Source organism: Nyctereutes procyonoides, unplaced genomic scaffold (genome assembly GCF_905146905.1).
Source record: "Nyctereutes procyonoides isolate TBG_1078 unplaced genomic scaffold, NYPRO_anot_genome, whole genome shotgun sequence".
Taxonomy (NCBI): Eukaryota; Metazoa; Chordata; class Mammalia; order Carnivora; family Canidae; genus Nyctereutes; species Nyctereutes procyonoides.
This window is the reverse complement of record NW_026575125.1, coordinates 98,814,402-98,828,089: the sequence shown is the minus strand read 5'-3', so window position 1 is coordinate 98,828,089 and position 13,688 is coordinate 98,814,402. Positions and strand designations below refer to the sequence as shown.

At 41.6% G+C, this 13,688-nt stretch overlaps 1 protein-coding gene across 1 annotated transcript in view; it reads right to left on the bottom strand.

The window, feature by feature from the left end:
• Positions 1–1,078: 1,078 nt before the first annotated feature.
• Positions 1,079–13,688, bottom strand: part of OCRL (OCRL inositol polyphosphate-5-phosphatase) — a 59,419-nt gene continuing 46,809 nt past the window's right edge. Inside the window, exons 20-25 of the mRNA XM_055338110.1 lie at positions 9,943–9,966; positions 7,056–7,172; positions 6,081–6,165; positions 5,352–5,479; positions 3,719–3,830; positions 1,079–3,538 (exon numbers count right to left, since the gene is read on the bottom strand). Of these exons, the coding sequence (XP_055194085.1) occupies positions 3,417–3,538; positions 3,719–3,830; positions 5,352–5,479; positions 6,081–6,165; positions 7,056–7,172; positions 9,943–9,966 (588 nt within the window). The 3' untranslated portion in view covers positions 1,079–3,416. The remainder of the gene's footprint in view (positions 3,539–3,718; positions 3,831–5,351; positions 5,480–6,080; positions 6,166–7,055; positions 7,173–9,942; positions 9,967–13,688) is intronic.

The following is a 13,688-nucleotide window of genomic DNA, read 5'->3' as shown; positions in this document are numbered from 1 at the left end:
AGCCTGACTGCCCATAGGAACAATGAGATTGGATTAGATCATCACTAAGGTTGTCTCCCTAACACTTGGTAATCCCACTCTGGCAGTGCATAGCTTTTAATTATTAGGCTACACCAAGAGCCAGGGCTTCCACTTGCCCTGCGGTCTGGAAGACCCTAATGGTTGTCCTGTAGCAGGAGCCAGGGAGGCGTTTGTAACCTCTGGAAAGGTAATCACTGGGGCTGCTCTCCTACACTGCCTGTTCTGTGTAAAAACTGCTGGGTGTCAGTCTCCATCCGCTGGGGGGAATCTCTCTCACAAGGAAACACCTTCTTCTGCCAAGGCTTCGGGTGGGGCTAAAAAAACTGTTCATGACAACACTGAATCAGCACATTCATCAGGGCCAAGCTCATAGTTAGGCGGAACTGGAAGAGGGCCCTGGTTGCAAAGAAAGCTCTAGCTCAGGCCTCTTCGGCCTCAAAGGGAATTAAAGCAAAATGGAGACCGGCAGCAGAATAAAAGGCACCATGCTCAAATTAGGGGTTTCCTCTTAAAATACTAGAGTTCAAATTAGAGCCTTCCAAAAGTCCTGAATTTATGGACTTCATCCCCCCAAGAGGTAGTAAAGGTTCAAAACTGGCTTTCAAAAGTTGTCAAATGAATCCTGTGGAAACAGGCTCTTTGTAGGGGCATGTCTAAACTGCTAAGGCTACACTGGCAAGAACACTGGGTCCTCTCAAGATGTGTATGTTGGGGTCTGTCAGATTTCTGGGGGTGGGATGATCATGGATCTGACCCAGTGTGACATTTGCATGCATAAAGAATCAACATCTCTTTTCCTAACAGTGTTATTTTGTTGCCTGGATCCCCAGGGTTACAGTAAGAATCCTGGGCTGGCCTCTGGAAGCACTGTGAATTCTTTCTGAACCTCTGAAAATACGTGGCTTCTTCTCCCCTCCAAGGGCAAATATACTGAGAATTCTTATATTTTATTGTTAAGACAGGAAATGACAGTATAGTTGTATCTGTGAGGACTACAGTCAAGGGGGACTCAGTGACATAAGCCTCCCCCCTCAGTTCTTCCTTACCAAGATCACACTTATTTTTCACACAACATATATTTATTCAGAAAAAATTGCAATAAATTATAATAAAAAAGATGACACAAAATACAGAATCCCACTAGCAGCTTTGCTTAGTGACCAAGACATTTCTGGGAAATATAACAATTACAGAATAAGAATCAGAAAACAGTGAAAGGGAAACTAATGCAATATCACCACATGGGTTCAAACCATTTCTTCCCTAAAACAATATAGATGCAGAGTTCTTCTCTAGCAGATGGATCTGAACTCCTTACTTCAGAGGAGCTATGAAATAAATAGCACATTAGAGTTACTCAGGATTTGGAGGTTGGCGTGCTGGAGTAGGCACAGTGGGGGAGCAGACTTCTTACATCTACTCTATTTCTATCTCCCCTACCTAGAGATTGTCTCAAACCCTTAATGCTGTGTACATCCCAGGACCAGAGCTGGAAAAATGTAGAGGCAGTAAACAAATTTAATGCATTTGCTTTATGAACAAAGAGCTAGGATGCTGCATACAATCCCTACCAACCCTGTCCTTGACAACCCAAAGGTCCCAGGTTGCAACATACTAGACAATGTGCCCGGGACAGGCATCTCCCTGTCTCTGTGTCATGACCTTGCCCCTGCTTCTATAATCTGCCTCTTCTATGATCAATTTCTGGCCTAGTGGAGATGGCAAAAGCAGTCTTCTCATAATCTTCCATTAACGAAGTTCTGATCTAGCAGATCTGCAACTATTTGGCACTAAGACCTAGACTCTTCGTTCTAGAACTCCCAATCAGGAAAGGGTTTAACCAGTATATCACAGGATACATACCTTTTCTTCCCCCACAGAACTCAACTTACGAGAGGTAGGGGGAACCGAAGAACCATTCAGCAGTTGTGTTTCCCCTGGCTCTCTCCTTCAACGTGCTAGAAGAGTCAGGAGTCAATACCCAAGACCAGACACAGAGTCCATATGTTAGGCTCCTTGGATTTAATGTTAACAGTCAAGAATGAGTTGACTCAGTGTGATTTTAATGAAAGAAACCCAGGAAGAAGCCAACTGCATTAGGCAGTTTTGCAGTCAATGGCTGGTGGCTGGTTTGTCGACCAACACAGAATGATTTAAAAAAAAGAATGCTGCCCCACAGAACTTGAGTAAATGAAAAGCTCAGAGGGTTGTCTTGGGTGGGAGAGAAAGGAGCTTCGTTGGTCCAACTGCCCAGTCTCTTTTATATAACACTGGGTAAGGTGACTAGGAGCCAAGGGGAGCTGGTCATAGAGTCCAGAGCCAGCCCTGATGAGGGAGGGGGCAGCATCTGCCCCCTGGTATTTCAGGAGACCAGAGAGGGTGTTCTAAGGATTATCCACAATACCCTGCTGGGGGAAGAAGCAGTATCACCAGAAAGGCCCAACTGAGGTCCAGACTGCCTTTTTGACTGTGATGGAGGTGGATTTTGCTCTGGAGGTGGATTTCTAAGTGGGGAATGGATCCTCCAGACAACCAGTATTAGTTCTCATGTGAAATTTGAATAAGAACAGAAAGGGATGGTAGAAAGCAAGACCTGTCAAACATGAATGTTCTCACTTTTAAAATGCTCAAAGTGCTTCCACTCTGATCATGATTCTCTCACATCAATGGGATGTCATATCTAGTAATCTCTAAAGTTCTGCTAGTAAACATGGTCTGAGACGAGAATACGGTTCCACCCAGTGCAGATCCGTGAAAAGGCCAATGTTACAGAGACATACAGATGCCACTGTAGTAGAAATGCACAAATGCATGTCACAACCACATGAAGATGGTAAACTCACTGTTGGGGACATCCGAATAGTTACTAGCTTCACTCAGACTTCCTTCGACGTAATAGAGTTAGTCGAGTAGAGTGCAAAGGGGTGATATGGGAGGGGGTCGGGCAAAAGTGCTTTAGACGAAGGACTACAGATAAGTCTGAGCTACAGCACGTAGTGCATGTAGGCCTAGAATAGGAACATCTCAGAATCTAGGCCTAGGGTGCTAAGGACAATCATGACAGCTGGGGAGGAGGGCAACAAACACATCCCCAGATAAAGGAGTGTAAATACAGATCTCTTTGCCTTATAAAGAGAGAACACAAAACCACCAAAATATGGTACCTTTGGCTTGGCAATATAAGTCTAAAAGTATTTTGCTGTGTAGGATATGGTAAGGGAGGGATTAGGAAACTCTCTTCCTCTTGCACTAGAAATAACCTTTTCATGCCGAAAGCCTCAAAATTCTGCAACTGACCCTTCCTGTGGCATGACTTTTCATTTCATTCTGAAATACTTAGTGCCCAAGATTTTCCACCTCTAGAATCTCGGAGAGTAGTAAGAGGAAAAGGCTTATTAATCTTCATCACTCTCAAGAAACCCCAGAAGAAACTGGATAGCACGCTGACGGTCACTTGGAGTCTGTCTTGCCATAAGGTTGGGTGGAGGCCTTAGGAGAAGACTAGTGAAGAGAGTAGCTAGAGGGTGAGAAAAAGGAAAGGGGAAAACCCTTTGTCAGATACAATCTATGCAAAACTTCAGGAATGGGAACTGGGGGACCACTGGATGAGGGCAGTGGGCCGTGCGCCTGGACAGGAAGGCTGTCCCAACCAGCCCACCCTCCTGCTCATGCTGTCGTTTTTATGAAGTACTCTTACCGATCATGTTTTCGCTGACATTGTTGTACTTAGAGAATTTTAAGAGTTCTCGAAGGAATGCCATCAAGTAATGGAAAACATTTTTATGGCATCTTGGAAGCTGGGAAATCACCTGTTTTTAAGAAAAGGGGGGTGGGCAGTAAGGAGAACAAGTGAAAGAAGGGAGTAAGAAGAGCTCACAGCTGCCACAGTACTTTATAATTCAACCCATACAGGATCCCATTTATCTGTCATGACTCTCTTTTATTTCCTCATGCCAAATGGTAACTTCCAAGTCAGAATGGTCATACTGTTTGGCCCCTGTCCACTCAAAGACCAGGCCATATTCACATGTGTGATGTGGTCATCACACATTCACACAAACACATCCCACCTTACAAGCAGGTTAGTATTAATCTGGTCTTTTTCAATCTCCTCAGACAGGTAGCCATGGCATCTGCCAAGCTCAATGGTTTTCTCTGCAATGTCATTTAACATAGATGGGAGCTCCTCCCAATACTCACTAGTCTGACTGAGAGGTATTCTCAGCTACTGTGCATCAAAATTATTTCAGAATTAAAAACAAACACCGGGACACCTGGGTAGCTCAGCGGTTGAGCGTCTGCCTTCGGCTCAGGGTGTGATCATGGGGTCCCAGGATCGAGTCCCACATCGGGCTCCCTGCATGGAGCCTGCTTCTCCCTGCCTGTGTCTCTGCCCCTCTTTCTCTGTATCTCTCATGAATAAATAAATTAATCTTTAAAAATTAAAAAATAAAAGAAAAACACCAAGGATGCCTGGGTGGCTTAATTGTTGAGCATCTGCTTTTGGCTCAGGTCTATTCCTGAGATCTAGTCCTAGTTAGGGTTAGGCTAGTCCTGGGATCAAGTCTCTACCTATATCTCTGCCTCTCTCTGTGTCTCTCATGCATAAATAAATTTTTAAAATCTTAAAAAAAAAAACACCAAGAAGGGACACCTGGCTGGCTCAGCCAGTGGAGTGTGTGACTCCTGATCTCGGGGTTGTGGGTTCGAGCCCCACACTGGGTGTAGATTATGTAGAAATAAAATCTTTAAAAAACACCAAGGGGGCGCCTGGGTGGCTCAGTCAGTTAAGCAAGCATCTGTCTTTGGCGTAGGTCATGATCTCAGGGTCCTAGGATAGAGCCCTGTGGCAGGCTCCCCACTCAGCAGGCGGTCTGCTTCTCTCTCTCTCTCTCTCTCTCTCTCCTTCTGTCCTTCCCCATCACTCATGTGCACATGCTCTCTCTCTCAAATAAATAAATAAAATCTAAAAAACCGCCAAACCAAAACAAAACAAAAAACACCAAGAAAACAAAAAGGAGAAAGGCTCACAAGCATCACTGACCCTTTCTGGTAATTCAGCCAGAATTCCATATATGATCAGTTTCACCAATCCTATGCCAGAGCAGAGGTATCTGCCCTATTCAATAGGCCAACTAGAAAAGTGTGGCAAATATAACAGGAAATAACACAACCTAAAATTTAAAAGTCCCGACTCTCAATGCTGGTGTCCTGCCATGAATAACAGATTCAGATCCACCCTACCACACAGATAGATACACACCTGGCCTTGTTAAATTGATTTCTCTATGGGGGCACTTGCCTTAGACACATAGAACAGTAAAACTCACCTGTCGGCAGTTCTGGGGATCCTGAGCAGAGTCAAGGCATCGCTGATACAGCTCATAACATATGACAGGCTCTGGCAGGGCTTCCAGGAAAATGAGCAGTGCTTCAGCCACAGAGTGATTACTGCCAGCTGGATTACCTTAAGTCAAGGGAAAGTGGCTCCAGGAAAAAAGCCACACAGAGACCCGATTTGCTCTCTTCCTCCAGCTCCCTCAGGGACAGTTTCCTTCCTATTATTCAGGGCAGACTAATCCTAATTGGGGTTTGATATTTTAGTGGTTCAGGTATACTGCAGCTGAGTTGTTACAGAATTTATCAACCTCTTGGGAGGTTTGGCTCAACGTGTGAGAGTCAGGGGAATATGGCATATAGAATGATGTTCACACTTCAATGTTTCCCATCCTCTTCCGTGTCCTAGTGACAACACATGTGGTGGCAGGAGTGATCAATGGCCTGAAGCAAAACAGTGCCAGTGCTGTGGGTCCTATGTTCCATGTTTATTAAAAGTCGTTGTTACCTACCCCTTGATTCCTTTCAGTATGAGTCTAATACAGAGAGAAGTCAAAAGTTCCTAAAAGGAATTGAAAAACAACTGCAGAGTCAATGATTACCTTATAATAGAAGACAGAACGAAAGTAAAGACGGAAACACAAAACTCAAATGCAGGTGGAAAGGAGAGTTTGGTAAAGAATTTATCCAGCTTCCTAATAAGCCTTTGTCAAAAAGGATACGGATTGTCTCGGGAATGCTAGTATCCAGACAATCAATGATCTGCTGTAACTCCTCCTGCATTCCAGGGGTTTGGAACAGGTCCTCCTACCAGAGAGGTCACAATGAATGGAACAAGGCAAGATAATCGGACCTACAGTTCTGAAGACCACCCAGGGATCGAGAGAGTAGCAGGATGCAAATGGAAGGGTAATATGCTTACTTGGGATTAGGAATGGAGGTATGACAATGGCATCTTTCCCATTTATCATCTGTATAATCCACGTGAAATTTTATTTCAAGTCAGAAAATGATCTTCAAAGCTTTTACCCTATACCTTAGATGGCAGAAGACCAGCTGTCTAGGGAGATGAGGTGTTCCCACTTCTAGCTTCCTGACAAGTAGAAGGCAGAGTCCAAACAGCTGAATCACGCTCAGATACTGATAGTAGGGAATGCTAGGGCAGGAATAAATGGCATGCCCACACCAAACCTTGCTTTCAAGTTCTATTACTCTTTAGTAGGTAAGAAAATATTTTCCTTCAATTTAGTTCCAGGAATTTCTCTATCGGGGGAGTTGGGTTGGAGGTAGCTAGCATTTTAGATAGGATTAAAAAATGAAAATCAAATTAATGAAGTGGGCTTGAAGTTTGCTTTGGACTTAAAATCTTCAATGTCTATGTGAGACTGAAAGCAGGCATTATAGACTGAGGTACACAGTAGTCCAGGGGAAAATGTGTGTAGCCAGGAAACAGGTGTGCTCAGTTTGGGCCTCACTCCACTATTACACTTAGGCTGTGGTGTTAGCTGAATCACTTAGTTTGCAGGCTTCAATTCTCCTATCTGTAAAATAGGGATACTTCCATCTGCCAGATAATCTGATAGTCCTGCTCTGTGAATGTAGCTTGGGAAAGTTATAAGCCCTATTACTGACATGAAGTATTATTATTTCCCACTGGATTCACACACCTTCCAAGTTGCAAGGCAGGCCACACTTACCTGGTGACAGGCATATTTGAATAAGTGATCTACCAGGAGCCAGATCTCTTTGGGGACCTGCAGGGGTCTTTCACTGGCACCTTCATCCAAGGGAACCATCTGCAGAAGGGATTTCTCCTAATAGATAAAAAAAAGGAGGAGAATCAAGCGGTTTCAATAAAAACTTGTGTGTAATTTAATCTCCTTCATATTCTGCTTTTGTAGGTACAATTTGATCTTCATCTTTTAGGATTTTTTTCCTTTTTTTCTTACTGGAGACACCCCTGGTCAGAAGGCACTTGATACTGATTGTCACAGTTAAAGGATCGCCTTCCTCTTCCAAATGCTTCACTTAATAGTTAAGCACTCCATTTGGGATCATTCTGTTTACCACATGGATGCACTTTGTGTTGTAAATCCTTTCAGGGGTGATACTAGAACCAGCGCTGCAGTAGCATGGTCACATGCCACTCGAAATCTGGGGACTATTCCAGTACAATGGACTATACGATCCTCTGAGAGGGCAGCGTCTACTTAGGATTCAGTTGACTTTTAACTTACTATTCTCTCAGGTCTTACCACAAATATTACAGTTTTCACTGCTGATTTAAGTGAAGGCTCTCTGGTCCTCAGAAACTGAAGACAATTCTCCACATTATACCTACATTTGCAAATATTTTGGGCTCAAGAGAAGACCTAATCTTAAGGCTCTAAAGCTCATAACCCTTAAGATTAAAAATTAGTAAACCAGATACAGCATACCAAGGGCCAGAAATACTGTGAGAAGTTCAGGGTCTGAGTCCAGAAGTTATTCTTTATATTAATAACCCAGCAGAGATTTCTCAGGGCTGTGATCCCTTTCATATTATCTTTCTACTCTGTTAGATTCTCCTGAAAGTATCTCAGAGAAAAACCCAAAAGTGACAATGACTAAATCTGAACTTGTAAATAGCTGGGGAAATAAACTCAATTATCTTATGTTTATATAGTCAAATAGAAATTATATCAAAAAGGTGCCTGAAACAAATTAAAAGTCATATGAAGGCAGCCTACAGAAAAATCCCAGTGTTGAAAACGGTGACCCATTTTTTCATATTCCTCACTTCTCTACTTCCACCTTAAGGTTATATATATATTGTGTACTTTCAACTTTAGGAAATTCTATAGATTCCATCCCAAACCCCAGCCATGTTGCTTCATGGGAAAGAAAAGAAGTGTTTCACTACTTCCAGAGACTGTGTACACTAGAGCCAAGCTGAGGGCTCTGCTTATTAACATTATGTTCTTCAATAAGCACTGGTGACCTTTTAAAGTCACTGTACCTTTCTAAGAGAATAAGGAAGAGAAAAGAGCATGACAGTTGGTTACCATTTCAAATCTCATTTCTTCACATTCATTTTGCTTTCTTTCTTTCTTTCCCTGGGATTCTATCATTTGATATTCATGTTCCCTATAGCTGCCAGAATTTCTATCAGTGGCTCATCCACTAACTTCTTTCCAGTTGCAAGTATTAAATCCAGGCATCCACATGGTATCTGAACCAAAGCACTGTCTATAATGCACTCTGCTCACTTTCTGAACCAAACACATGTATAGATTTAGCAGATGCCTCCAAACTTACCACATATAAATTATTCAGCACTGATTCATGTACTTTTTAAAAAATTTGACATCCAACTGGTGCTTTTCCTGTACTAAGGCATTACAGCAACACAAGTCACTGTCTGAGATGAAAAGACAACATGGCCTGCTATTAACAAGGAAGGGCTGGGAAGCAGAACCATCTCAATCCTTAGTGGTTTAAAAAGGTTAATAAAATGTCAGTAGGTTATATACATCATTCACTATCCATTTTCAAATTCATGTGTGATAATACAAAATGTCATACCTGTGTCTCTGAAGTCTAGAGAAAGATCATGCACAAGAAACAATACTTTCTCAAAAGTCCACAAATTATCCTGAACTCTAATTATCAAAGGGAAATCAGGCACACTTTGTTTTCTTTTAATGAGACACATCTGGTGCCTGATAAGCCCACACTTTGAAACCTTAGTGCTGATAACTAATACAGAAAACAGTTCATCATTCCCACCATCAAAATGCATTAAACTCCACCAAAATGGGGAGATCACATTACACAGTATGACAGTGCTTTAAGAACGTTTCTCAAGCCCACGTTTCTCTACTTGAGAGCCCTGTATGGAGCCAGACACCCTCCAGCTTGAAGATGGAAGGTGGCCAAGCACTGCAGGAGTGCTTTACTAGGTTCCTTCACTAGGTATTCAGAAGAACTGGGTTCTAGTCCCTTCTGCCCCACACCTCTGATATCAGGAGCAGTATGACTTTAGTGAGTGTTTCAACCTTCTCGGGCCTTGGTTATCTTGTCTATTAGAATGGAGAAAACACCTTACCCTGTCTGAAGGCGGAGTGCTAGAGCAGATGACCCCTTATGATCTCGTTCAGCATGATAATTCTATGTTCTATTTCTTAACCATATATCTATGCATTCTTTCAGTAATCAATATTGTCACTAATCCCAACTCTTAAAGCAACAGAAATCCACTTCAGGTTTTACTATCATTGGAAATGTAGGACAGCTAAACAGTACCCTCCTCCACCTCATGAGCTTTCAGATATATCAAAGTAGCTCTTTAGTTACTTCTCATTTCAAAAATACAAATCTGGAACCTTGAGTACTATTGCTTTTATGTACTAGGTCTCAATGATGACCAGTACAACAAATATCTTTTCCATACTTCAGACACACTTAAAAACAGCTGGCAGGACATTGGTAGATTCTCATGGAGTCAGAGGTATCTGATACGGGAAAGACTAGGGACAAATTCCAGGGACCAGTTAAGTCTTAATCAGGCACATGAAACACATAACCACCAATTAATTGTATTACCTTTTCTAGGAAGCTGTCTTCTTCCTGAGAGCAGAGCAGGAAAAGAAAGTCATTGACAGACAGAAAATTATTAGAATTTACAGAATTAGAAACAGATCAGTATTAATAGAACTCACTAGCTTACTAGATACATCCACTTTAAACAGCTTTAAATTTTTCAAGTAAATCATTATTGTTGAAAACGCAACATTTCTCATTTGCAAAGTTCTCTATTGTACATATTAATTTTCATGCAGTTTATTGAGATTATCACTCAAGAAACATACATGTGTAGTCCTAGACTTCTGTGTCCTTTGGCAGCTGCCAGCTGACCTGGCCAAATGCTCCATGACGGATCCATGCTGCTTGGAGGCAGGCCCTGCTGCTACACTCTGTAGCTTCCTACCTCATCCTAATGCCACCTGATGGGCGAATGTGAGTCTGATAGTGGCCATTCAGAAGGAGACGACTGGCTTCTCCCCTCTCTACTGCAATTCCTCTCACCCTAGTTGGCCCCCTAAGCAGTATCTCACACTCTTTGCCCTTGCCCCATACCCACTCACCATTTCAAGGGACCCTAGAGTCCCCAAATATGGAGTCCCCTCTGAAATGTAAATTTATTTCATTCCAGACCTTTGTAGACCAGAAAACCCATCATTATCACCTATTGTGTTATATATGGTATAATGGGAAAAGGAGAAGCAAGGGAGAGGGAAGAAGGCACCTTCTTAATGGTCTCTGTCTTTTGTGCTCTTATTAAAATCCAATAACAACCACCACAACAACTACTGACAAAAAAAATAATAACTACTGACATCACTTAGCATCTGCCATGTAGAGGAAAACGTGTAAAGTGCTCATATACAGTGTTATTCAGTCTGCACAAGTGTGTAACGTAAATATTATTCCCATTTACAGATGAGGAAGCTGAGGCACTGAGAGGTGAAACTGTTTGCCCTAGGTCACACTATTAGGTATTAAGTGGCAGGATCAGAATCAGAACTCAGGTCTGAGAGATACTACAGAAATTACCACTATAGTCCCCTAGACAACTCAAAAAGTACAATCTGGCTGTTTCCTGGATAAAGGCAGGGAAAAACTGAAAAAGACAGTAAGAAACAAAGCACCATGGTTAGCAGGAGAGCGCACAGGCAGTGGTGGTAGACAGTCCTGGTACAAATCTTTGTTCTGCTTCTGTACAGACATTAGGAAAGTTACTAAACTTTGTGAAGTCTCAGCTTCTTCATTTCCAAAACAGAATAATATCTACTTTGTAAGGTCAAGGAAGCAGCCTAAAATCCAGGCATGGTAGGGCAGTGGTAGTATAGCATGTAAGCACCTCCCCAGCAACTCCCAACTGGAATCCTCCCAATTCTGCCATGGGCCACCAAGAACCTGAGTATAAATCATACTTCTCAGGTCTGATAGTAAAAGGAGAAGTCCTATCTTACTATGAAATATGTGCAGGAGGCTGGAGGCGGAGGAGTGTGTTCCCTCATGTTTCAAATAGCAATGCTAAATGCATTTCCTATAAATGACTCTTATATATATGGTGGATAGATTTTTTAGTATTATTACATTTTGAATTAAATAGGCTCTTGTAGGTTTATTTACACTTTTATATATAACATAGGAAATGAAATAAAAATAATCAGAGTAATATTGCTTTATGAAGTATACAATATTTATAGTATTGTAATTACAATATTTTTTTAATTTAAAAGTTAAATTCTGAGCACCAAACATCTAATTTAACACAATTTTGGAGTCTAACCTTTTTTAAAATTTAGGACTATTTATTAAGAAATAGTAGAAGGCAGCCTGGGTGTCTCAGCAGTTTAGTGCCACCTTCAGCCTAGGGCCTGATCCTGGAGACCTGGGATGGAGTCCCATGTCAGGCTCCCTGCATGGAGACTGCTTCTCCCTCTGCCTGTGTCTCTGCCTCTCTCTCTCTGTGTCTCTCATGAATAAATAAATAAAATCTTAAAAAAAAGAAATAGTAGAACCTGCTTGCCTAACAGACTTCTCTATCTTTCCTTCCATGAATAAATGCCACATGACACGATGAATAAAACTAGGTAGAGTTTTCATATACTAACCTGTCAAACCAGGCCCTCAAGGAAGTTTTCTTCAAGCAGTGGCCATCTACTAGTAGTGCAAAGCATGCCTTTGGGGGGTGTTGGGGTGGAGGATGAAAATGAGGCTATACGGAAGAAACGATATGGTCCCTGACTCGGGTTTGCAATTGAGTTGGAGTAAGAAGTCCCAGAATTTATAGCCTGATATTGTTATAATTCACACATATGGGTTCTCAGTAAATGGCTAATAGGGAAAACAAACAAAACTGGGGTTCAAAGGAAGGAGATGGCTTTCAGCTGGGGCTATCGGGGGACTTTTCACAATAGAGATGGGACCTAACTAGCCTTTAAAAGATTCATAGGATTTTAAAGGAGTAGAGATGGGATGGGCACACTACAAGTGGAAGGGGCCAAAATAAATAAAGGTTCAGAGAAGGTAAATCCCAAGGTGAGAGTAGGGAAAAGTGGTCATCTGTTTTGCAGGGAGCATTGGAAGGATGTTGAGAAAACTATTGGGAAATAAAGGTGCCTGAGTGGCTCAGTTAGTTAAATGTTTGCCTTCAGCTCAGGTCATGATCTCAGGGTCCTGGGATCGAGCCCCACATTGGGCTCCCTGCTCAATGGGGAGTCTGCTTCTCCCTCTGTTTCTGCCCTTCCCTCTGCTCTCTCTCTCTCTCTCTCTCTCTCTCTCTCTCATAAATAAATAAATAAATAAATAAATAAATAAATAAGTAAGTAAAATCTTTTAAAAAAAGTAATTGGAAATAAATATGAAAAGGAATGTTGAAGTCAGACTTTGGGGGAACTTGAATGACAGGTAAAGCAATCCAGATTATATTTAGTAGGCATGGGGGAGCCACTGACTACCTTTAAGGAAGTGATAGGCCCAAAAGCTCTATTACAGAAAGATCAGTCTGACAGCCCTGAAGAGGAAAAATTAAAGGGTAGTGATAGAGTCAAAGGGAATTGTTAAAAGGCTATCAAGGTAGGTCAAAAAGGAGAAGTTTTAATAATGGGAAAGTAATATTTTTTAAATGAATGGATAAAAGAAAACAAAGAAGAATCAAAAGGACTTTGATTAGATACTGATGGAGGAGCAGCACATTTACATTGAGAGTTTACTTCTCTGGCTACAGGCATATAGTAGATGTAAATAATATTTATTTTTAACAGTAGGCTGGATTCTGAAAATAAAAACACCACTTAGCCTCCACTAATAAACAGCATACTCTTAAGGTAGTCCTAGGTTGCTGATAATCACTTAGCTCAACTGACCTGCCTACTCTGCAAAAGGCTGTGTGTTGATCACATTTAAAAAGGGAACCTAATTCAGGATTCCCTGGTGGAGCAACACAGGTATGCTACAAATGCACTGCAAATCATTATTCACTCCAACATTCATCCATAAAGAAATTTTGCCAGTAGTAAGTGCAGTTAAAATAATGTAAATAGTCATTTAGAGGCAGATTCAAATTTAAAAATAAAAAGCAGAAAACTGAATGCGTATCAAAGTTCTAGAAAGGATTAGTTCATGTGAACTATAAAGAGAAGAAACACAAACCATACACCTAACAGGATAAGAAATGAGTGGTTGGATCAGTAAGATGAAGTAAACACTTAGTGAAAAAATCACTGGGGACGAATTAATCGCCAAGCTGTTATTTTTGTTATTTCAAACTTTGATATCGA